General features: G+C 45.9%; 1 protein-coding gene across 4 annotated transcripts in view; it reads right to left on the reverse strand.

The window, feature by feature from the left end:
* Positions 1 to 8,652: 8,652 nt before the first annotated feature.
* Positions 8,653 to 24,296, reverse strand: part of LOC135915426 (glycerophosphocholine cholinephosphodiesterase ENPP6-like) — a 176,974-nt gene continuing 161,330 nt past the window's right edge. For 3 of the 4 annotated variants that reach the window (XM_065448493.2, XM_065448491.2, XM_065448492.2), the window contains 7 exons: positions 20,522 to 20,709; positions 17,889 to 18,057; positions 15,403 to 15,512; positions 13,734 to 13,895; positions 11,197 to 11,340; positions 10,275 to 10,389; positions 8,653 to 10,159 (listed from right to left, as the gene is read on the reverse strand). In XM_065448493.2, coding sequence (XP_065304565.1) covers positions 9,942 to 10,159; positions 10,275 to 10,389; positions 11,197 to 11,340; positions 13,734 to 13,895; positions 15,403 to 15,512; positions 17,889 to 18,057; positions 20,522 to 20,709 — 1,106 coding nt within the window. In that variant the 3' untranslated portion in view covers positions 8,653 to 9,941. The remainder of the gene's footprint in view (positions 10,160 to 10,274; positions 10,390 to 11,196; positions 11,341 to 13,733; positions 13,896 to 15,402; positions 15,513 to 17,888; positions 18,058 to 20,521; positions 20,710 to 24,296) is intronic. The other variant, XM_065448494.2, reaches the window with a different exon arrangement.

Raw genomic sequence — 24,296 nt, forward strand, 5'->3', positions numbered from 1 at the left:
CATTGCTAGATTAAACATTAATACCGAAGTTAGTGGACGAATTTATGGCCGTCGCCGTCAAGTTACCGACAAATTATCTTTCCGTTCCTTTTCATTTCGCCTTTTCTTTATCATTTTATACATTCCAATTTCCACCACAGTCGGTTTCCCCGATGGTTTCCTTGGCTTCATTGTCTGTTGGCTTTACGTTGCCATGATTAACAAAATCGAACCCTTCCGTTCCCCTTCTTCTCAGGTACGTATATATATATACCAAAAGCGGAACCACCGTCACAGCATATTAGAATTTCAGTCACTGTACCGGTCAAGTGGTTCTACATATCCCCACTACAATGAGGCCTGCAATGAGCTTATCTCGAATCTTCATAGAGCTGCAGGTTGGGCGAATCTGCCTCAGGGTTATGCCAACCTCAGCACATGAGGCATACATTCGTGAGTGTCCATCTTATCTTGAACACAGGCGAAAATCAAAACCACGTAAGGCGTCGATAGGTTATAGAAGCCCTCCAGGAAAGCGAAACAGCATTTTCAAAGCAGAACAGGCTGCCTCCAAAGCGTCCAGTCTACGAAAACACGCTTGCCAGGAACGATGTTGTACCGATTGGGGTAGGAATTCGCCGGCATGATGGGCACCACGTACTCGGCCTTCACTCACGTCTTGGCGAGTTTATCGAAGTCGGGCAGGTCTGGTTCGGACAGGTAATAACAGCGCACGTCATCCACCAGGATGAGGACCGCGCGTGGACGACCTGCAGCCGCTGCGGACGCCGCTTGGGACTCGCGAAAGCTGAAGGCGGATAGCAGTACAAAGCCGCGAACGCAATTCAGCGAGACGAGCGGATGCGGCTCCGCGCATTGGCTTTAACCTAGGCGGGCTCATTCGTTAGTGTGACTGCTGGAGATTTACACTAAAAAGTTGTCTGAAAGGCCCAGATCGGCGGCTTCTTTTTTTGGACTATCGGGAAGGCACAGACCAGACATCGAAAGACCAGTGTATAGGCACTCGTCGGGCGACTGAATGGGGAGGAAAATATAGGTAGTTGAAAATGTCAGCTGAAAACGTCTTTCACCCGTAGTGTATACGACCCACTCCGTGAATACGGTAGTTCCTATCTCGTGCTCGGCCGAGTAGCGAGATGCGCTGCCGTAAGGAAACAACGGCGTTAGAGGAGGCTGAGCGCGAATGGAAAACTTCACATCATTTACGTGAGGCATTCTGTCTTAGTCCTGAGAACTTTTAGTGACACCCTGTCGCGTATGACGTCAGCTGGGGTGCTCCGCCACCACGCCGAGTGAGTGCATGCCCTTGCTTAGCGAAGACTGCTTGACCCGGTCCTTCGACTTGCGCTGCTCGGCCTCCAAAGGGAAGTTTTGTTATGGAAACCTACCGGATTTTGATGACTGTGACAGCTGCTGCTGCTTTGCCGAATAGGTAGCGCACAGAAAATAAAAGGAATGTGCGTCCGATAGAGGGCTTCAACTTCTACCAGCTCAAGAGCCCAATGCTCTAACCATTGGCCACAATGACAAGCATACTTCCATCGTGCCAACACTAAGATGGTATGGTAAAACCAAGTAGTAGCTCTTTCACACGATTGGCGCTTTCGTTATATCGCGTAATGCGATTGCGCGAGAGCATGTGCGTGCGAGAGCACCTGAACGCAAAAGCACGCGCACGCATATCACTTTTTATTTTGTCACAAACACGGAAATGAAACAGGCAAACCTTACCGCTGTTGAGGACAAACAGCGCAAGAGGCAACACGGGAACGAGAACGAAACGAGAAAAGCACTGACTTTAAAATGACAATTTATTCTTAGGTGTGTACTATTTGTGCACGCGTATAAAAATTACATTAACATTTTACATGAGAAAATACTTAAGCCCAGATCAGTTACTGTCACCCGCTGGGCATGCTTCCTTCTTACTAGAATCTCATTTCTTTATTAGAAAGAGCCACCGATGGCTTACTCGTACATGCGCACTGCTCCCTAGCCATTTGTGTTGCTTCAATTGCGCGTGTTTGTTCGTCCCAAAACTCCCAAATTGCTGCGGTCCGCTCGAAGTTATCTGTTACTTACCTATAGTGCTGCATTTCGCTGCAAATTCCGCTAGAGCACTGCACTGACGTACCGCAGTGACCAATGAATTTCTCGAAAACGGCATAAAAGCTTGCCATCACTGGGCGGTGACAAAATTCTGATGTTTGTGACCAACGAAACATGCTACCAACCACGCAGAGCGTGCTGGACACAACCAAAACTGAATTTATTACATCGCTGAGACCACAGCGCCAGGTTCAGTCGCCAAAAAAGGGCAGACAAGCTATTATGAGTGTGCTACCACCAAAAAGCATCGTCTTCACAAGATATTCACGCCGTACACACGCATGTACGCACTGATGACTAGCAGATAATCCGAGATAATCCGAGAGATAATCCCGGCACGTGTGGCGGTACAGCCACACGTGCCGGGATGCAAAGCGAGAAAACCGTCCTTATCTTTGCGGACATTGTTTGTGTGCTCGTGCAAGCGCTCATTGGGACACCTTCCCCTGGGGCTGCGTAACAAACACAGCAAGGGAATCCTGCATAGGTCATGTGCAGAGCCCACTGACCGTGCTTTGTGCTTCGCGTTACATTGACTCTCACGCTTCTTTACAGACCAGGTCCTCCTCGTCATCTGAAACAGCTTGTAGGGAGCGGAAGAAAACACTCGAACGTACAAGCGCTGTCCTATCTTCTTCAGACGATGGGACACTTGATGCATGTATGTACAGCGTTTCTCTCTGCACCTCCCTAACCCTCACAGTGGTGTTTTCTTGGTTATAGCCGCAGTGGCTGAGACAAACACGGTAGCAGTGTGGATTGCTCCTCGGATTATCTGCTAGTCATCAGTGCGTACATGCGTGTGTACGGCGTGAATATCTTGTGAAGACGATGCTTTTTGGTGGTGGCACACTCATAATAGCTTGTCTGCCCTTTTTTGGCGACTGAACCTGGCGCTGTGGTCTCAGCAATGTAATAAATTCAGTTTTGGTTGTGTCCAGCACGCTCTGCGTGGTTGGTAGCATGTTTCGTTGGTCACAAACATCAGAATTTTGTCGCCGCCCAGTGATGGCAAGCTTTTATGCCGTTTTCGAGAAATTAATTGGTCACTGCGGTACATCAGTGCAGTGCTCTAGCGGAATTTGCAGCAAAATGCAGCACTATAGGTAAGTAACAGATCAGTAACGTTAAGTGGTCGGATATGATGCAAGCCGAACGTGTTCAGAAAGCACGAAGTGGGAACACAGAGGTTGTGTAGCTGAGGGCCAGGTCCAATCTTTGGCTGACATTTTGTGCTTCTTTCACTAGCAACACAAAGATTATGCACTTTTTATAAAAAGAGACGTTGGATGAGAGTACAGTATCAGTTAACGGGCAACCAAAGGGTTTTAGTAAGTGAAAATCGATTGGATGACAACGGAATGCCGCTGTATCGGTTTTAATGTGTAGTTACAAAATACTTGGGACCTCTAGTAAAGGGCAGACAAAAATAATGGGCAAAGCAAGGTTACTTAGTTATGTGCTGCAGGGCTGAAATACGCCTCAAAATAAACTTCCATATGTACCAGCATAGTTACAGTAGTGGCACTTAACAAAGACTCAACCTAAATGGCCCCTGCACATCAATCAGCCAACGTCGATGTGCGTGACAAGAAATCAAATACGCGCTGTGGTTGCTTAGTGGCTGTGGTGGTGGGCTTTTAAGCGACCCAGGGTCGCGGGACCGAATTCGGGCCACAGCGGCCGCATTTCGATGGGGGCGAAATGCGAAAACACCCGTTTACTTAGATTTAGCTGCACGTTAAGGAACCCCAGGTGGCCCAAACTTCCGGAGTCTCCCGCGACGGCATGCCTCATAATCAGATAGTGGTTTTGGCACGTAAAACTACATAATTTAACAATAATTTAACAAGAAATAAAGGTTAGTAGCGCGAAGCTTGGTCACGTGTTCTTTGTTTACTCAAATGGCTTATTAGCGCACACTGTTGCACAACGAGATTCATCAAGCGATGCGAAAAATACTACCATGTAAGAAAACAGGCGAGCACCTGAGCCAAATATACCTTTTGGATCGTGTCGGCTTCGTCCTTAATGTTTTTTTTTTTCTGTAAGACCATTTTTATATATATCTAGGATGATCAAATTGAAAGGTTGTAGCTTTTTTGTCCTTGACCAAATAAATAACTGAGGCTCTAAACAGACAAGTTCAAGGAACCGCCCACACACAAATATAATAAGAACTGTTACGCACCCACGGCTTCGGGCCTTGAAAACACATTTTGCTGCGTTCCATTTACCACAATGAAATATTTTTTTATTCTTACGCTGGCAAGGCGCAGTTTCGCAATCGGTTACACCAGAAATAGTTACAGCATGTTTATCCAAATTAGCCTAAACCTCTTGCATTGAAAAGTTACGACATTTGTATGCAGGATGCTAGTGTTAAGTCTGGAACCACAGAAAGTTCAGCTAGTTGGTAAGGTTTCGTCGTGAAAGAAGGTAAGGTGCGCAGACACGAACTCAAGAGAAGAGAACCAAACACAAACCATTTGCGTGTTTGTTTACATGCCTTCTTTCATTATGTTAAGCCTGCTTGACGGTTGCGAAAGATAATAAAGCGTGATGCAACCAATCTTCGAGAGTGACCGCATCAAAGTGAATTTACGAGGTTTTTTTCTTCAACGACAGCTTCAATTATGCAGCACCGAATGAGAGCAGTTACGATTACAATGCAAACTTTGTGTTCGACTAGTACGCTCCCACTTTATCTACACGCAATGTTGCAATTAAACTTGAGCTGTTAAATTGTTCTTCGGTTTCGATGCTCGTAGACTCCAGTTACTGACTCGACTTGATGTGTTGCGGCTGAGCCACAATAGGTTCTTAACGCCACACCTTTGTTATTATGCAATGTACATGAAAGATACAAGCTTGTTGGTCTAAAAAATACCGATATATGAAAAAGTAACATTCAAAAAGTATAGACAGTGTTCGGAGATTGCCAAGCTTCGCGAGCAGGCAGTGAAAGCATAAGCGGAGGAAGAAAAATGCACCTACATTAAGTACCTCTACAACGAAATGACCTGTATAGCGAAGGATTTCGTGTATTCCAGCCGCTGTGCAGCAACGACCACTACAAAGAATTTATTTGTACAATGAAAAAATTTAGCCATCGCCGACGCCTGAATGTTGCTTGCACGTAGTGTCGCCACCACTGCCCTTCGTGCACGAGGATCAGCATCCTCAAGCCATTGAAAAATTGTTTACGACTGCTAGGAGGGGCATGTCGCAGCCGTCTTGCGGATATTTTGCTGGCGGAAGGCAGGATATCCTGCGAAACACGACAGTTCTAGCGACGCGCTCGACGAGCGTGCCGATGAGAGCGACTGTTCCAGTCCTGCTGCGCAGCTGCCGCGTTCGCACACGCAACTTGTTGCCACGCAGGTGTCACAGCTGACGAATATGCGTCGCGGTCAACGACAACAAGAAGATCTGTTCGGAACTGACAATCGACACTGCAGAAACCACAACGGACGAGAAGCAGGCGAAGGCCGACGAAATGAGAAGTGATGAAGAGCACACAAGACGAGCCAGAAGTCTTCCGAGAAGAAGGCGATTAACAGTAGTCTGCACTGTTAATATACAGTACTCACAGTTAATACACAGTACTCTGCACTCGGGACTCTGCAATGGTCCTTCGAGTCACAGCAGGGTTTCGACGCAGAGTGCGGCATAACTTGGATGTCATAAGGTCGACTGCAGTAGCACACTGCGTCGAACGAAGTGTGCACTAAAAAGTTAGCGATTTCTAAGCATCTCCATAATTCATGTTAAATAAAGGTTCTCTTTCGCTGAAAGCGTTTATCCTGCTGTGTTTCGAGTGGTGCGATGCGCGATCTTTACAGCAAGGCGGTCTGTATAAGCAAGAATTTTGGTGGTCTCAATCGGGGCGTTGTAAAAGCACTTCCCTATACTACAGCAGAAGCACACATACGACTAAGGCGAGTCCCCTAGTTCAACGTAACTAGAGAGTGACATTGCCCTAGCTGACGACACCGCAGCGCCGTTTGAACAGCCGCTAAATCTCGCACTGGACTTGAAGAGGCTATAACCTCCAAAATGTCGTTGCCTCCATCACCACGAATGAACCGACAGTGGCTTCTCGATGTCTCCGCGCGATTGTAGGAGCGCTATCTGCGCTGCAGCGACAGCGCCTTGTGCGACACGTTTCGCTCGCCAGACAGCTGCGTATGGAACCGTCGCGCTATGCGGCTGCTGCAGCTGCCTCGTGCATGCATGCTGTCGAGCTCGTAAATGGTTTCCGCCTCGCGCTCCTGAGCGTATCGCCGCTTCGTACACCACCAACAGACGCGTAGAACAAAAATATGGTTGACAGGGGTCGGCGACGTTGGTTAAAGCACGTTGCGTTCTACCGAGATGGAGTTTGCCTCCAATAGCGCCATGAAAACGCAAGCATTGAGGCAGGCGGGAACAAAAACTGTAGCACAATGAAGCACGTGGTTTCTTGAAGTCTCAATATCTTAGGTTTGATCGCGTCAGAACTTTGTCTTGCATTGAACTTTGTCTTGAACTTGGGTGCATTTCATTTTACCGGCATTTGCACACATTTGTGTTTCCGGGATTCCTTCCGTTGTCGTGTGCGTGCGTGCGTGAGTGTGTGTGCGCTTCGCTTGGTCAAATATGTCAATTATGCGGAGTAGTCGGAGCAGTCTACAAGCGCCTTACGTTATCTCGAACATAGATGATGATGATGATGATGATGATAATAATAATAATAATAATAATAATAATAATAATAATAATAATAATAATAATAATAATAATAATAATAATAATAATAATAATAAAAGGTGACTATTAAGTGCCCAGGGACAAACTAAAGGTTCTCGGTGCTGGCGCACTCGGCAAAACATTGCACAGTAAAAACAGTGCACGCCCACACACGCATACACACGCGTGCACACATCCAAAAAAAAAAAATAACGAGCCAAAGCGAGCGTTAGGGCATGGGACTAAGAACTGGAAAAACAAAGTTTTTCGACGGGCACCGCACCTACCAACCGATGCTGACTTCCAACTTCAGAATTATTCTCACTTGTATTCGGTGTGCTCTGCCACGCTCCTTGCATAGCGCACAAATTTCAAGCACGATGAACGCCATTCGGATTAGGATTAAGCAAGGCGGACGACCTTTATTTTATTTTTATTTTACGTTATACCAATGGGATGACAAATTTCCGCAAGTTGCGATGCGTGTTAAGAGTCGGGTTCCCGCGACGCTTACAAATGTGCTGTGATCGCGAACATCGTTGAGGTAACTTGGAGTCGCTCCGGTGAGGTAAAAACTGGCAAGCAGTTTAATTCTACATTACCGAAATTTATTCAATTCACCATGTTATACGATCACACCCCATTACCATTACCTCAGGAACGTTCGGCGCGCTCTCGCCAACGTGAATTAAAGGCGATCTGCAAATATTTCTTCAATACGGTAAACGAGCTCTCTCTAAGTGCTGCATAGTTTTATCTGCTGCTGTACATTACATGCTCATCTGCAGAATTTATTGAAACATTTTGCGCTTTTGTGTGTTCTCAGAGTCTTGCCCGTCGTTCAGAAATACGCTTTAACTTGAAACCCAAGCTTTACTTGATCAAGAGAACGCCCAAGTTGAACGCGCCCAAGGAAAGGAAATGACCATCTTTGGCAGGTTCACACCAAACGTTGCCTTGAGCAAGTCAAGCATGGGCTTCAAGTTAGGGCGAATTTCAAAATTCGGGGGTTAAGCAGCAGCTGCACGTGACGAAACAGGAGAGTTCCATATCTCTCCCTGTGAAATTCTCCAGTCAGATCTTTCTTTCTGTGCGCCCAAGGCTGTCAGAATGATTACACATTTTTCAACTACGTCTTTTGTCATCGCACGTCTAGTTGGAGCTCCGGTGTCGGCCTCTGTACATTTTCCTAAGGCCCTAACGGTAGGGCCTTACACCCTTCAGGGTGTAAACATTTTTACAGTGTAGGATAGCCAACGAGACGCATTTCTGGTTAACATCCGTGCCTTCTCTCTTTATTTTCTCCTTCTCCTCCTTATAGCCGAGACCTGCTAATCGGCGCTACGAATGATCCGCAATATTCGAAGGAAGATAATAAAAAGCATTGCCATTTATTGGGCATGTTGGTAAACTTGCTTGGAAAGCACATTTAGCGCCAGCGAACAAGGACAGAACGGAGACGAAAAGAGCGCATTGTGGTGTCGTCTCCCTTCTGTCCTTGTTCGCTGGCGCTAAATATGCTTTCCAAGATAAAAAAAAAGATCTCTCGTTTTAAACATTGACGAACGCTCTTTTGTTTAGCACTAGCAATGAATAAGTGCTCATCTGGTCGCACGTACCAGCCATCATAGCCTTCATAGACGTGACTAGCCAAGATTCGCTCATAAACGTTGCGATGCGCCATCTCGTAATTCGCTATCATTTGTACAGAGACACAGTTTGAGCGTGAAAAATTTAGCCAAAGTACGATATTATATTGCCAATCTTTCGGAGCTCGCACATACTCAAAATATCCGACGAGCAGTTATTTCAAGGCGCACACCTTCTGAAAAATCAAGCTTGTCTAAAAACACAAAACACCTTTTATTTGACATGAACACAAATTCTCTAGTAAATTGGCGGTCAATATGTTACCCTTTCAGGTATATCACGGTCGAGTAAATTGACATCTGGACCTACACAAAGCCTGCTTCAAGAACCACGTCAACATCTTCATCAATTTCATAAAACAAATTGACATCGAATCACTGAAACTTGTCCTGAGCTTCATTTTGGGCTGCTGCAGGGAAAAAAGAATGGTGCAGACTGGTTTAATTTCATCAAGCACCTTATTGTTCATACTTTTTTAAAAAGTTCATCGTGGCAGCAGACTAGATGGCAGACATACAAGAACACCCAGCCAACGAAAGCAACTCTTGTATAACCAGTGATTACTGAAGCGCGATATAGATCACAATCACGTGTGCAATAGTTTTAAAGATTGCATCGACAGCGTGTAAAGAGGTGAAATGGGTTACAAATGCCATACATGCACATCGGGTCAAAATTTGATACGATGAGTACGGAGCGAAATTCGACTGCACCGATGAAGGGGGAGCTTTCGAATCCTCAAACCCAACGGGCATAATATCTGTCACACCGGTGAGAGTCAATGCATGGGAACCCTAATAAACCTACAGGGCGCTGCGATGAGTGACATCGTGAGCGAACGTGTCACCAGTGAAAATATCCTGGATGGCACATTGAGAACATCGCTCCTTTTGCATATTTGCCCTTGTTTGTATTCGTTTACAAACACAAACTATATGTTTCCTTAATTTGAAAAGTTTATTGCATTCTCCACTTCATGATACGTCTTAACGGACAACGGAACAGTTTCTTGAAGTTTCAAGATTTGGCACCATTAATACGAGTTTCTCGCAGTAAAATTCGCGTAATGATGAAGTGTTTATCTCACATCAATATTATGAGGCTTATTTAACATGAAACAGTTGTCTGACAATAAGATTTGCACATCAAGAGAAAGGTGGCATACCTCAGAGCAGTGCTTGTTCGATCAGCTTTAGCAGCTGCGGCGTTTTGTTCGGGGCCTGCTTAGGCCAGTTTGGAAACCTCTACGACACAGAGAGACGTTGGGTTAAAACAATATCGATCACGATGAGAACCTCAAATAAAACGCGTTGTGCGCTGGGTGCATAGTACTACTAAATTTAAAAAGAAGAGCATGAGGGGCTTGTAAAAGCAATTAAAACGACACGGCGAATGACCGTACCAGCGGTCAACAATTACGTTTCTTCTTCTACCAGTGGGTCAGTGTGCCATCAGTGGTATAAGTAACCGCGTGCCGCAAGCAGGATGTTGGGGACTAGGAGAAGAGAGAGTGAAGCGGCCGCGCTTCCACTGGCTCCACCCGTAAACATGTCCCGCACACTGTCCTGACTGCCGCTGTTCTCGAGCGGCTGGATGCCCAGCTGCCGGCAGATGACGTTGTAGTGGTCCACCATACGCACAGGCCCGCCCTGGAAACCCTGTTTCAGTCCTGCACAGAGAATGGGTGTGCGTCGCTATACGAGAGGGCAAAATATTTGTACATGTGGAATCATGCTCGTCGACCATGTGCTTTAATATAAACAATCTTTTCCAACAACACATACCTGGACCAGTGGCCAGAAAGATGGCACGCATGTCTTCGAGCTTCATGGGGTCGTATCCGTGATTTCCCTTGTATATCCTACTTGACTGGGGCACCTGCTTATCAGTTCCTTGAAGCTGATGGAAAGAACAAGACACGAAAAGCTTTGTAACTATTGCACAGTTGGCCTTCAGAACTGTGTACAAACGATAAATAAGATCATGTAATGAGTTCAGGTTTGTAAGAGCTCGTGTCCACTCAAGCCAGCTCGTAGAGCAGCAGAATCAACATCGCTACCAAGGAAAGAAGTTGAAAGCCGATGCAACCTGTAGTTGACATGGGATAAATACAGCGTTTCGATTCCTAAGCGAGTTGGGGTGAAAATGGGGCGAATTCACTGGTCACGGCACTCTATCGCGTCACCCTTAGCGTGAGAGGAGTAGGAGTTGCATCGGACTGCACAACGTTTTGTACTGCACAATCTTCGGGATCGGCCCACATTTTTAGACTGCACTACCTTCTGGGTCAGCCCACGTTTCTAGACAGCACATATTCACGGGAACGGCTACAGGTTGTACTACTTTCGGAATGGTCCCCAATTTTAGGCTGCAAAATCTCCATAATCGGCCCACTAAGGAGGCTAGGAACATGTACACCCGATACATAAGAGTGGATTCGTCAAGAATGACGTCTTTAAAAGAGGTTGAAGTGAAGCGCAAGAAAGACCGGAACCAGTTAACCAGGGTTCGGACCCAGAACTTCCGGCGCAGGTTTCAGATATCTTATAAGGGTATAACATTTGCAGGTTATGTTTATCAGGAACATGTTTCACGCCAGCGAAGTGCCCCCGTGGCCTAGTGCATTCCACTGTCGCTTCCGAAAAACACTCCATTAGAAACAAAGACCCGGACGAGATCCTGCTTAATCGACAAAGCAAAGCTTACCTTCTTGATCTGGTATCCCGGATCTGCTGTGAGCACAATGGGTTGCGTCAAGTAAGTCTCCTTGAGATGGTACAACTCAGGCAGCTCTTCTCTCTTGAAAACGTTGAGGCCCTTGATGTTCAAGCTTTTGAGCTTGGCGTATATCTGCGCATGTTCAAGAGAAAGTTTTGTACGGTCTACGCAAGCAGGCTAACAATCAAATTCGGTTTCTCGGTATACTGCTTGACGAGAGTCCTGGATATCGAAGATATTCGTGGTTACGTTGATGTCACCGTACATGCCGATATCAAGTTTTTAAACACGCAGCATTTCTTAACCTAGCCAGAGCCAAAGTCAAACGCGAGGCCGCCCAAGGTCAGAGTTTGTCGCTGATGCATGCACATCGACATTCGCCCGCGGCTCGGCCCCGCGTTGCTCCACGTGAACGTAAAGTTTTTCATTCATTCATTCATTCATTCATTCATTCATTCATTCATTCATTCATTCATTCATTCCACGCACATGGACGCGCTCTGCCACGCGCCCCCTCGCGCAATGCTACTGGCTTGGCGCCTCCTCTCCTTGCTCCTCACGCCAGTGCGGGTGTGCGCGCCACAAGTAGACGTGCATCGGTTGAGCTAGCTGCGCTATGTTGCGCTTAGGCTTCTACTTGCAGAAGGAATGAGCCCTATAATGTATCAAGCGGTAGACGAGCGTATAAGTGCAAAGGCTTTGCTGAGACTACAGATGTATGCGATGCGTACTCTAGTGGCGAGGCAAAATGCCAAGCAACAGGCCAACGAAAAAAAATTGGAGGACGTTTAAGCTTCGCCTTCAAGAGTGGAACGCGACAGCGTTATCGCACCCCGTCGCACTATCCACTCATTCGCTTGGCAAGCTCTTGAGTCACACAAAGACATAGTTTTGATATACAACACTTCTAAGTCCACAGCAAAACTTTGCACCCAGCAATCACGCGGTGAGCGCCGAGCGCCGAGCAACGCAACGTTCGGCGCAGCAACGAAACGTGCGCCTGAGCAAGCGGAACAAACCAATGAACTCGGCGTCTCGGAGGGAGAACCGATCTACACGAGCCAAACGTCGTGATCGGCACGGACAGCCGGGCCGCAACGCGCCATGAAGGCGGACGCGATCATGGGGCTGACGCCTCGATGGGATCGTCCTCTATCTCGCTTGGGAGCACCATGCAGACGCATAAGTCCTCGCCAGCAGCACGGCACACATCGCAGGAGACGCTTTCTCACCAGACGTGCTACGGCGCCGCGATCACGTCAGAGGCGTCCTGCATCGGACGCTGCACCTAGGAATCGCGCTGTGAGCGGAAAGAGGAGCCGTGTCGTCTAAACACGAGGGTTCGCGTGACGCACGCTGGAAGTTGGAAGGGGAGAGAGCGAGAAAACTTATTAAACGGAAGGGTATTGGGGCATCCTCGCACCGGTCCCCGCACGGCCCCAATGCGCCCAAACGAGACGAAGAGGAGATGCGGGCGAGTGGCGGGCCACCTGTCGGGGCAGCGCCATACATTGCGAGGAGGGGGTCTTCTGTGTTTGCCGCAAGATGGCTCTGCTATTTTTTTTGTGCACGGAATCAAGAAAGTAATGTTTTGAATACAGTTTTATTTAAACTTGTAACTATAGCCACTCTATGATTGTCGATGTAAGTTTGACTGCTTGACGACATTACTGAATGATGTGCTTAAGACTACACTCTGTTTCTTTGTTTCTTCTCCCTCTCGGTACCTTCATGTGCATGAGCACTAATCCATATCACAACACGAAGGATATATACGCCATCGCACATACGGCAAATTAATTCATTGTTTTTATCATGATAACAAAACATGCTTCGTACTAGGAGTGTCAAAAGTGTGAATTGACCCGGAAACGAACGGAATGGCGTACATATTAGCAGTCATTATGGAGGATCAAGCACCGAAAAGGTTATTGCCTTAAAGCACATGGATACCGTCATCAGTTAGGCTTCTGGCACTGTCTTGCCACGATCGCGATTAGCTGACTCTTCGCGTAACGTATTTATAGCAAAACTTGCGCGAGTTGATGGAAGCAAAAAAAAAAAATCCGCCTTGATTCCACCTTGTGAAATTGCACGTACAGCGAAGCTGTTGCCGACGTTAGGCAAGTACCGCCGCTACTGGGGACATACGACACGCGCGCACATGCGGAAGTGCAGCATACATCGTCATTCTTCTAGGCCCTCCGGCAAGGGCAAGGGCCATATTGAACTAATTTAATTTTTCCTAGTAAATTGCGTCAGAAAATTCGTAAAGTACCACTTACACACAACCTGCACACATGATAGCTTCGAATTGTAATTCGAATATACAAGAAAGCAATCCTATTACGCGGAAACTAAAAGACAAACGCCTTTTACCGTGGCCGTTTGAAGTCTTTTTGAGTGGCCACGGCCGCTAGGTGGCGGTACTGCTTTTGTGGGGGCACGAGCCCCCAAAAAATACGGGCCAACTAGAAGCTAAGATATTCGCTGTAAAATTACGAACACAAGGACGTCAACCACACCTTTTCAATCTTGTCCGGGTGGGGCCGAAGCATGGCGAACGACCCGCCGTCAAGCATGGAATGAATGTCGTTGGCGTCAATATGAGGCTCGATGTCGATCAGCTCGAACTTTCCTTCTGTGGTGTCGGTCATGCCATGGTCAGACACCACGATGAGGCTGAGCTGGGAGCGGAAGGACGTCAAAGATAATTGCACGTTGAGTATTAGGGACCAGAAATGTGTTCTTGTGACTGAGCACTGAATTTAAAAACATAAAGATACCCGCATCTTGCCCTATGAGAAACACTCTTTGATGTTCTATAAAGCTGAGTGACGCAAAGGAAGGAAGCAAAGATAATATTCCTTAAATATCTGAAAATTAGTTGCATTAGCGTTAACTTCCTGCGCACCCAAGGGCCGGTTATTCCTTCTGTTGATGAATGCCTGTGTCCAAATGAGTGCGCGTGTGTATGCAGCATCAAATGATCGTTCAATTTGAGGTGCAAAAGGCCACTCCGTCTATGTTTTGCCCATTACGATAACTACATCTCCTTTCACATGCCTCAGTACGAGCGCATGCAGGTGGGGGCAGGCGCGTATAAAGCACATGTTGTAATTATTGCTAGACACGCACATGTGTCATTCTTGTTCTTCGTAATTGCATTTACTTTGTTCTTTCTGCTTTATGCGTGTCTGTGCACAGCATTGTTTATTATTCCTTTTCGTTATGTTATTGTTTCGAGCACGATTTATGGTTTTTCAATTATTTTACACTACTAATGCTAGTCTTGTGCACTGATTCACCTACTTGTCTTCTTACATTGATCAGTTATATTTCTGTTTGTCAGCGTCCAGTGAAAGGATTAGGCAGGTTTAGCTTGACGTTTTTTATCCGTTCCGCTCAGACCACTTGTACGCACCACTGTAAGGTATAAGCACACAGCTCATAGGAAAGAACGCTGCACTTTGTGCGCGCACAACGATCGTGCCAGCAGCGGAAGCCAGAATGCTGTCCTGGCTCCGCACAGCAAACGGAGCGGAGCGTGGCGATGCGTTTATAACGGATTCGTCGCTTCTGCAACCAAACACATTGCGTGTCTAGAGAGGCCTTCGATAGCACTCGACGCGCTGGCCGCGAATGCGCCGTCGATATTAGACAGTTTTAGTTACACGTACGTAGAGGCTTTGCGTACGTAGAGCTTCTACGTGTCAGCAGTGCGCATGCGTAGAACGTAGCGGGCGCGCGCGCGGGTCTCACGGACGTACGTGAAATTCAATTCTTTGCGTGCGTTTCTTGCACACGTAGACAGCTTCGCGCGGGAGCTCCGCAAGATCACGAACAAGCGATAGCGGGCCGCGCGCGCGCAGACGGCTCGCATCGAAACACGGCGACAGGATTGAATTGGCTACCACCGTGTTCACATTTCCCCATAGATGGAGCTACGGGGTACCTCTTGGCGTGCGTCGCGTACGTGTAGCTAAAAGCGTTTCAGATGGCGTGCACGTAAGGTACGGTACGTAGGCTTTTCACGTTTGCGTACGTGAAGCCTCTACGTACGTGTAACTAAAACTGTCTATTAGGACAGCATGACGCCGGCAACGCCAACGACGCGAAGACGCGTCGAATGTCTGCATAAATGCTATGGCAATAAAACAATACATGCCCTCATCAGCGTCGATGCCCCCTTACCTGATCGCGAATGTTCTGCCTCTTGGCTTCGTCAAGCAGATGTTTGATGACATTGTCGGCGCTTTTGAGCGCTCGTCGTCGCTCCATGGAGTCAGGACCACTGCCATGCCCTGGAAACGAGGCACAGCTTGTAATCAATCGACGCAGTACACACTTATCTGAAGTAATCGCGCCTTTGTGCCATGAAGAGTAGAAATATACAAAGGTGAGCTAGTGGGTGAGCGGTTATCAAGAAAAAAAAAAGAAACAGTACAACTGCGCAGAAACGGGAAAAGAAAGAAAACGCAGATGCCAAGTCTGCTACCAACTGTCGCGTTTGTTGCTTTCAAGGCAATAAGTATATGCAAAAGGAAATCGACAAAACAAGCATATTCACGAGGCACTAGAAGACACACTTACACACACACACACACACAGAGGGAAGACATGTCATACGAAAAACGCCAACGCTATATGGCACGCAAGAGGGACAGAAAAAAAGTCGTAAGTGAGCTCTCCTTCACTTGCGCTATGTAGCGAAGAAATACTTTATCTTTCACATTGACAGGTGGCGTTTATCGGATGACGGTTCGTTAGCAGTTTCTTGTTTCCACATTTTCCTACTTGGCCTATTTGCTCCAATTTGGTGTCGGTATCTTCCATTTTAACCGCTATCGACTTGCTACGAGGGCACTACGCAGGCGCACGTCCGAATAATGAAAGTGACAACACGCGCTATTCTAGTTGACAATGAAAATTAAAGCTTCTCGCCGGAAAATCAAGGTTGTACGCTTCAAATTTAAAGTATTACGCCTGTACAATCGCGTTGTAGTTCATTCGACGATATGCTTAACCCCAATTCTATAGTGCCAGCGAGACAAAACTGGCAGCGGTCTGGAGGTAACCTTTACTGAAGCTTTCTTCGCGGCGTCCGAATTAAGGCGCGGATGCTGTGACCCGCGGTGGAACTCAGGCGCGTGGACGTCTTAATGCGATTAGCATGGTTAGCCTGCTTACCCCTATGCTACAAATTGCAAATAAAGGTGTCTTCAGCAATACGGAGTATCAATGCATTCCTTGAGTGCTAATTGCGTTAACGTGGACCGTCATTGTGAGTTGGCTTGCGCAGGAACTTTTCTTTTTAGAGCCATTTATGTTTTGCTGCCTTTGTCTTTACATGCTGCCTTCAGCGCAATAAACATGACAGTCAGCGCTGTGGCCGTGTTCTTTCTTGCCCCGCTTTCGCAGTGTTCATGAGCGTTTTTCTTTCTTTAATGACGTAGAACTACTCAAGCTGCTTTTTTTTTACGAAATTATGTTCGCTTTTTCATTGCTTTGTATGAAGAGCTATGAGCAGTGGTTGCTTAGTGGCTATGGTGTTGGGCTGTTAAGCACGAAATCGCGGGATCGAATCCCGGCCACGGTGGCTCCGTTTTGTTGAGGGCAAAATGCGAAAACACCCGTGCACTTAGATTTAGGTGCGCGTTAAAGAACCCCAGGCGGTCCAAATTTCGGGAGTCCCCCACTACGGCGTGTTTCATTATCAGATCGTGGTTTTGGCACGCGAAACTCCATGATTTTATTGTTTGAAAAGCTGGACTTCACGGAGGTATTCGTGGAGGGATAAAGTAATGTGCTTAGTTTTCTTCAGCTAATATCTGCATTGGCTAATTCCATGTTGCATATTTTTTTATCACCAAACCTATACCTACTCGCTTTGTGGCCACTCCCCCGTAGTGAATGAGTGCAATTACTTTAGGAACAGGCAAGCTAGCAAAAGAGGTGGCGGTTTCCACTGTGAAAGAATGTCGCCGTAAATGAGTTCAAAGGTAAAGGCAACGCTTAAGTCTGGTGTTCTTTTTAATAACAAATTTCGTTTTGTACCGCGAATGACGCATCAGGGCACGCAAACACTCCAAGAGCCCTCCAGGTACGCGTTTACGCCCCCCCCCACATACATACATACATACATACATACATACATACATACATACATACATACATACATACATACATACATACATACATACATACATACACTTACATACATACATACATACATACATAAAATTCATTTTCATTCCTCTTCAAACCTGTGCCACCAGCATATCTTCCAGTAGACGACAGTTGGCGCTATAGGATCGCTCTGTCAAGCATGTGTGTGTGGGTGTGTCTATATATATAGACACACCCATATATATATATATATATATATATATATATATATATATATATATATATATATATATATATATATATATATATATATATATATATATATATATATATATATATATATATATATATATATATATATATATATGGGCCTGTTTTGTGGTATAAATATAATATACACTCCCCTGACCGTGCCGGCATAGTAAATAACAAGTATATCAGTGTGTGAACGCACAAAAGACTGTCCGGGAACTTGAGTGGACAGCGTGTGAAATATTAGAGGGGGGCTTTTCAGAGTGATTTTCTAACGCAAGCAACATACATAGGCTTACCTTCCGCATCGACGGCTTCGTAATAAACAAGTGCAAAATCTAATTTGTTTTGTTTAAAATTGTCCACTATTTCAGACAGCGCGGCTTTAGTGTCATTTTCAACCGTGGGCCACTGCCAGTAATCCCTGTATTGAATGCATTTCGTGGGCTTGACGCCTCGTATTTCCACCTGAAAAAAAAAAGAAAAAGAAAGTAAAATGTTATACAACGCAACATTTATTTCATGTTGTTGTGAAAGCTTTCCCTTCAAAGTCAAATTTTGAAAAGCCATTAGCGCTTCCAGAAGTAACGTTTAACTGCCTCTTTTAATTGTATCTTCGAACAAGTGAAATAATATGCTCCAGAAGTACTCTGCGTCTGTGCAAGCGAATGGTGTGTAAATATAAATTTCGTCTACATTTCGGCTCGGTCAGAATATCTTTAACAATGAAACGCCTGCAAATGACGTTTTCCACAGAGAATTGTAACACCACCGTGGCAAGAGACGGTCCTCAAAGAAATTATTGCAAATCTTCAATGAGGCAGAGCTGCACATATTGTACGATTTCATTTTTCTTCTTTATGAATAACAACTAATTTCTCAAGTAAAAAGAAGAAAAAAAAGGCAGAAGCAGCCGCAGCCACAACACGCTAACTGAATTTCGATTATACGCACTTGAGCGTACACATAATGTATACCACAAACTACCACAAACAATCAGTTCTTTTCGACGCTCAAAAAAATTGCTTTTCTGATAATGCCGCCAATAAACAGTGGGAAAGCGGGAACCTCCGACGAATTTTGGGCGTGTCTTTTACCTCATATCTCACTCAGTTTACTTCAGGTTTGCCGTAAGAGGAAGGAGGGGTGTCGACCACGTTGATATATTCAGACCCAATATAATTCCCCACATTGTTCAAGAGCTACGGCAAAGCATGCGAGTTTCAGACAATAATGAACTCGGCTATCCTTTGACAACTGCCTTATTTCTGAAAATGGCGGATGCGTAAACCCGAGAGCACTGCCTAATTAGCGAGCCGCGGTGTTCTCTCTTCCGATTAAGCTTAACTTTCCAGTGATTCTTATGCTCCTGTTCAAAATGCACTTACACCGACTCCTGATGTATCTACGAATAAGAGAGTGTGTTGTCAGTGACATTATAGCATCCTAAAACACATGAGAAAGCGGAGGGAAGGAACAAAAGGCAGGGAGGTTACTAGACTTTGATCAGTTCACTACCTTACATATGGGGAGGCAATGAAGGGGGAAATAGAAAAAGAAAGCACATGAGCTCAGATCAATTACACACACCATGCCAGGTGCAACGTATCTACAGTCTGGCACTAAAGTCTGTCGCCTTCCCTTCTGCAGAACAGCTCGTTTGGCTTTCTGGCCTGATGAACTGTGAGGCCAGGCTACTAACACGTCTCCTTCTGTAATAGGCCGATCGTCAAGTCTACTCAAGTATCACTGGAGGAGCTGGCGCTGTTCGTCGAAGCGGGAGCCGTGGTAAAGAAGATTATCTATACTACCGCCGAAGGAGACAGGCGCCTCAGCCAATCAGCACGTACACAGCAGGCGAAATGGTGGACACTTACAGAATACCCCCGTTCTCCCCCCCCCCCCTCCCCCCTGTACTTATCGCTAATGGATGAGTCAGCCATTCCTATGCGGTAGCTCGAGGATTTAGTGAAGGTTACTGCGACTCAAAACCAACACAGAAATGTTGCGTCGCAGAGTAAAATAATTGGTCGCAACTTCCCACGTCACACCATTTATAGGTTCCGAACTCATCGCACGTCGCTCGTTGTGAAGTTTATTGAAACAGAACTATCTTGCACATGGGGAAATATTTCGCGTATCTAAGGCAGCCCTTCAAGGCGTGCGAAGTTAATGATGCGGAAATTACGAGCAGTTGATACCAGAAATCATCAAAATTTGCCACTGCATTGCTGAAAAAGGGCACGGTATAATCCTTCAGTGCTGCCGGGACGCTGGATCCTTAGACTGTACTCAATAGCGGACGGTGCAAGAGAATTAACTTCGACCGCTCACTCGTAGCATTACGTCGAGTTTTTGGAATACTCTGCAGAAGCCCAACCGTCGCTTATCCGACCCGTCGCTTATCAACCCTCCTACATTATTAATCGGATCAAAAAGGTATTCGCACCAAAGCGCTGCTTTGCGGTGTCATTTCGTCTCTTTTGTTGCACTTACAGCCCTGCCTCAGGCTCACGCAGAAATAAAGAAAAACAGAGGGAACATTCTAGTAGTGTCCTGCGAATTGAGCTGCATTCCCTTGCGAAACAACTCGAAAGTGTACTCGACTGACTAGCGTTGCTCTAACTACCTCATGCGCTAAACTTCTTGGTCAGAACTGGCCGCTAACATGTATACGTCCAAGAAGAGCGTGTGAACCTTGTTGACATGGTTGAGCCATGATGCAGCAGACGATATACAACTGTGAGAACGCATCAAAATGTCTCGATGTAATGAATGAAAATTAGCATCCTTGTTTACTGTAGTAATTTCACTGGTATTTTCCCATTGTATCTTTCTTGTGAGGTGCGCTTAAATCAGCATATAAATGCGGCGTAACTGACACATGTTCTTCTGGCACTCGGCACAAATTGTGCAAATCTAGCGGGCGCACCTGGCAGCCATCCCACCAGTACATTGCTGTGCGCAGGCCGTTCTTCTCGGCCGTGACCCAGACTGGCTCCGCATGGTTCCACCAGTGCGGGTTCGATGCATTCGGGTTGGGTGCCATCGTAAAGAAGTCATCGTGCTTTTCATCGTACATGTAATTCTGCACGAAGCCGTGCCGTTCTCCGTACAGACCTGCACAAAAGGCGAGGAAAAGTGTCAACACGTGCACAAGCACAAGGAAAAAAATACATTCGCGAAAGAAAATATGTTATTTTGGCACAGTAAGAATGCCCTCAAGGTCTAGCGATTTACCACTTGCTCATAGTAGACCATAAGGAAAGTCCTTTCTGCATGCAGTGCCTGTTGCTTTCACCCCCACCCGCGCAGCACACCAGCGTTGTATAAGAACAACGCTGGGTGCTTTGCGAGTGACCCGCCACGCATGTATACAGCCACTCTGTGAAGATCTCAGGGGCCCTTCCAAATCAAACATAAATGTAGTCACGTACACAGAAGCAAGAACATTGAAGGTGTGTAAACACCTGAACTGTGGCAACTCTCGCAGAATGCAGACACCTTCCGGATTCCAGTTTAACTGACACTCCCAGGGTGCCACTCCAAGTACTCCTACATTACGGAGCCAACATTCAAGTCTTACATTGCTTGTATTTAGGCTACGTATCCAATAATATAATGTTTACACACGCGACAGGAACGACACGCGGTCGCACCACAACGTGCAGTGCGTCGGGAACCACCAATGGCTACACGTAATTATCAAATTCGGTTGGCCGCTTGTGCAGGAATCAAAAATGTAGAAAATATATACTTCCTTCGTAGTTGCAAACTCTACACGGCTGCCTTGTAGCTTATTCTGGAATCCAGCTGTCACCAATTCCTGATTACAGTCGGCGCTGTCGGTCTCTTCACCATTACAAGTTCACAAGGCAATCATAACAAAAAAATGCTTATTTGGCCCCTATTCCCCATGGTTTATCGCAAACCTCTGAGGAACGTCTTCAATGTTTGCTGGCAAGGCGACTTGGTATTCCGCAGGCTAGTTCTCTAGTAATTGCTCAAGCTCGTGACCAACCATTTTGAAACATGCCGACAGTTGAAACATGCCGATATACTCATCGTATCTTAATTCAACACGACAGGCATCCATTAAGCATCGCGCATAGCGAACGAAACGAAAGCAAAATTCACGACGTCGTTCAAGAACATAAAGCATTAATACCAAGATTTGAATTACGCATGATGAATGTTCATTACCATGTTTGGATGTTAACAAGTACTAAAATAGAATTCTCGGTGGAGGGGATTATATCAAAGAGAAATGTTAATGGTGGCCGCACAGCAACTGGTACTATTCTAAGTTAACTCATTACATCCGCAGTACATCCACGTGTTTACAGACAGTTTATCTCATAAAGATTCCTCGAATTCAGCAATCGTCATTTCACATTTGGCGCTAGAGCAAACAATTAAATTATCCCGAGAGATATCTTCCACGGTGGCAGAACAGTTTGCAATCCTGTGTGCTTTGAGCTTCATGACATCAGTAAATAATGCGCAACACTTTGCTATGGTATGAGACGCTCAAAGACCATACAGACGCAAGCGCAATGAATCACGTAATTGCAATTCAGTGGATACCTGAGCACTGCAATATTCCTGGTAATACTGCAGCGGACGCAGCTGCGAATCGGGCGCACAATAACGCAGAGACTGATTGTCTCTGCGTTATCCTGATCATTCTGATAACCCTGATAATAGGTGGAGGAATTTATCCTGATAAGGTAAATGAGTTATGTAAATGTTGTTCTGTGTTCAAGTGCAATTACTTGTGCTCTGTGCTTTGCAATGTAATTACTTCTGCCCTGTACTTTGGCCATTCAAAATATTTGACTTTATATAGGCGTATTCGTGCTGAACCTACGCACAAAACTTTGTGATTCAGGCATCATTTGGAATGTACTGTTCTTATACATCTGGTTTTCTACTGAGTGCCATATTTTGTGACATTATTCTCCTTTTTGGCACATATTTGTTTCCTTTGCTAAGTGACAAGGGGTAGTCGGTGCCGCCATAAAGGCGCCAACCTCTCGTATTAATCATTTCAATAAAAAAATGCCATGAATGTGCACGTACCTTTCATACACCAAAATTCACATACCCACTGGCATACACCCGGCTTCACATATGCAGCAACCCAAGTTGTCTATTCGCCGAGAAATATTAAGAATTGGCACGTACCCAGGTTCATATACCCAGTGAAACACGCTGTATACACAGCTGGAAACGCCAAGAACGGGCACATACCTATAGTTGCCCATACCCAATGACCCATGTTGTACTCCCAACCCTTGGAGTATAGGCAAAGAAAGCTTAGATTTAACTTCATAAAATTTTATTCAGTATGGACTGACGCAAAAATTCATTGCGCAGGCAAATATGAAGTAGATTATTTTGGTAGCGCCGCGAAAAAGAAGAGTTTCCATGAGTTCAGGATAAATCTAGCATTGCGAGTGGACTGCATCCCACGTCAACGTTCGGTCGTGGTTGGATGAGAGCTGCTGCATCAAGTGCACAAAAGTTACACGTGACTGGCCTGGCATGTATGCAGAGAGGACGTTTATATAGCTTCAACAGTTTTGACGTAGTTTCTCGCATCTGAGCAAAAATACGATGTAACCAATGCACGCGACACCATATCTGCCAGCAAAAGCAAGTGCATTTTCAGTTGTTTCCGGCCCGCTCTCTGACCTCATTCTATCTTTTGCTCGTGGGTCCCAACTCAACTTGTCACGCTGCAGCTGCACAAAGGCGGACGTAGTCTCGCCATTGCATGGTGCTGCAACTTTGATGCTGAGCGCATTGCGGGAGAGAGCTCGCCTGCTTGAAAACAAGCTCACAGCTGGCGTTCCAGCGACGGGTGACTCGCGCTTGGTAAAAACTGTGTAAACGCCACCGGACATCGCAAGGAGCGGATATCAGACAAGCTGTGGCCGTTCTTTTGATTGTGACTCTCTATAGACGAGAACGGGAACCCCCGAGATGGCCAAATGGCTATACCTGGACTGCTGTTATAGCCCGTGCTTAAGCTGCTATAGTCTGGCTGCATTTCAATGTGGGCGAAATGCAAAAAAAAAAAAAAAGCTGCTAGTATACTTAAATTGCGGTGCACGGCGAAGAATCCCACATGATCAAAATTAATCGGGAACTCTTCACTACGGCGTCCATCATAAACCACTGCGCAGTTCCGAGAGTGGAAACCTCGTAATTCAAGCCTAATAATGGGACATTATCCGCTGCGATCACGGTCCTGTAGTCTGCACTCTAAAAAAAAAATTAGAACCCTTTAATGCCACGCTAAAGAGAAACACTAAAACAGGTTAAAGTTACAACGTATTCATTTAGACTGTGATGCTTGTCATTATTTTTATTTTATTTTTAGAGTTTCGAAGTCTGGCATCTGCATTTAGCGTAAAAGAAAATAAACAAAAAGTGGTGGTTGTCAAATCAGTGCTCCTGTATTAAGTATGGCCTGGACGACGTTCATACTTGAAAGACAGATCTTTGCGCACAGGTTGCAACCATCGAATGCAATGTGTGCAGCGACGCACTTCCCTGTTCGCCGCCTTCTTTAACGAAAACCATTCAATGCAACGGAAGCAACCAAGACCATGTGTGGGATAAACGTGCCGTACATTCGAGACAAGTTCTCTAAAAAATGCTTTGCTGCGTTGTAGAAAATCTATGGATATTTGTTAATA

Source organism: Dermacentor albipictus, chromosome 4 (genome assembly GCF_038994185.2).
Source record: "Dermacentor albipictus isolate Rhodes 1998 colony chromosome 4, USDA_Dalb.pri_finalv2, whole genome shotgun sequence".
NCBI lineage: Eukaryota > Metazoa > Arthropoda > Arachnida > Ixodida > Ixodidae > Dermacentor > Dermacentor albipictus.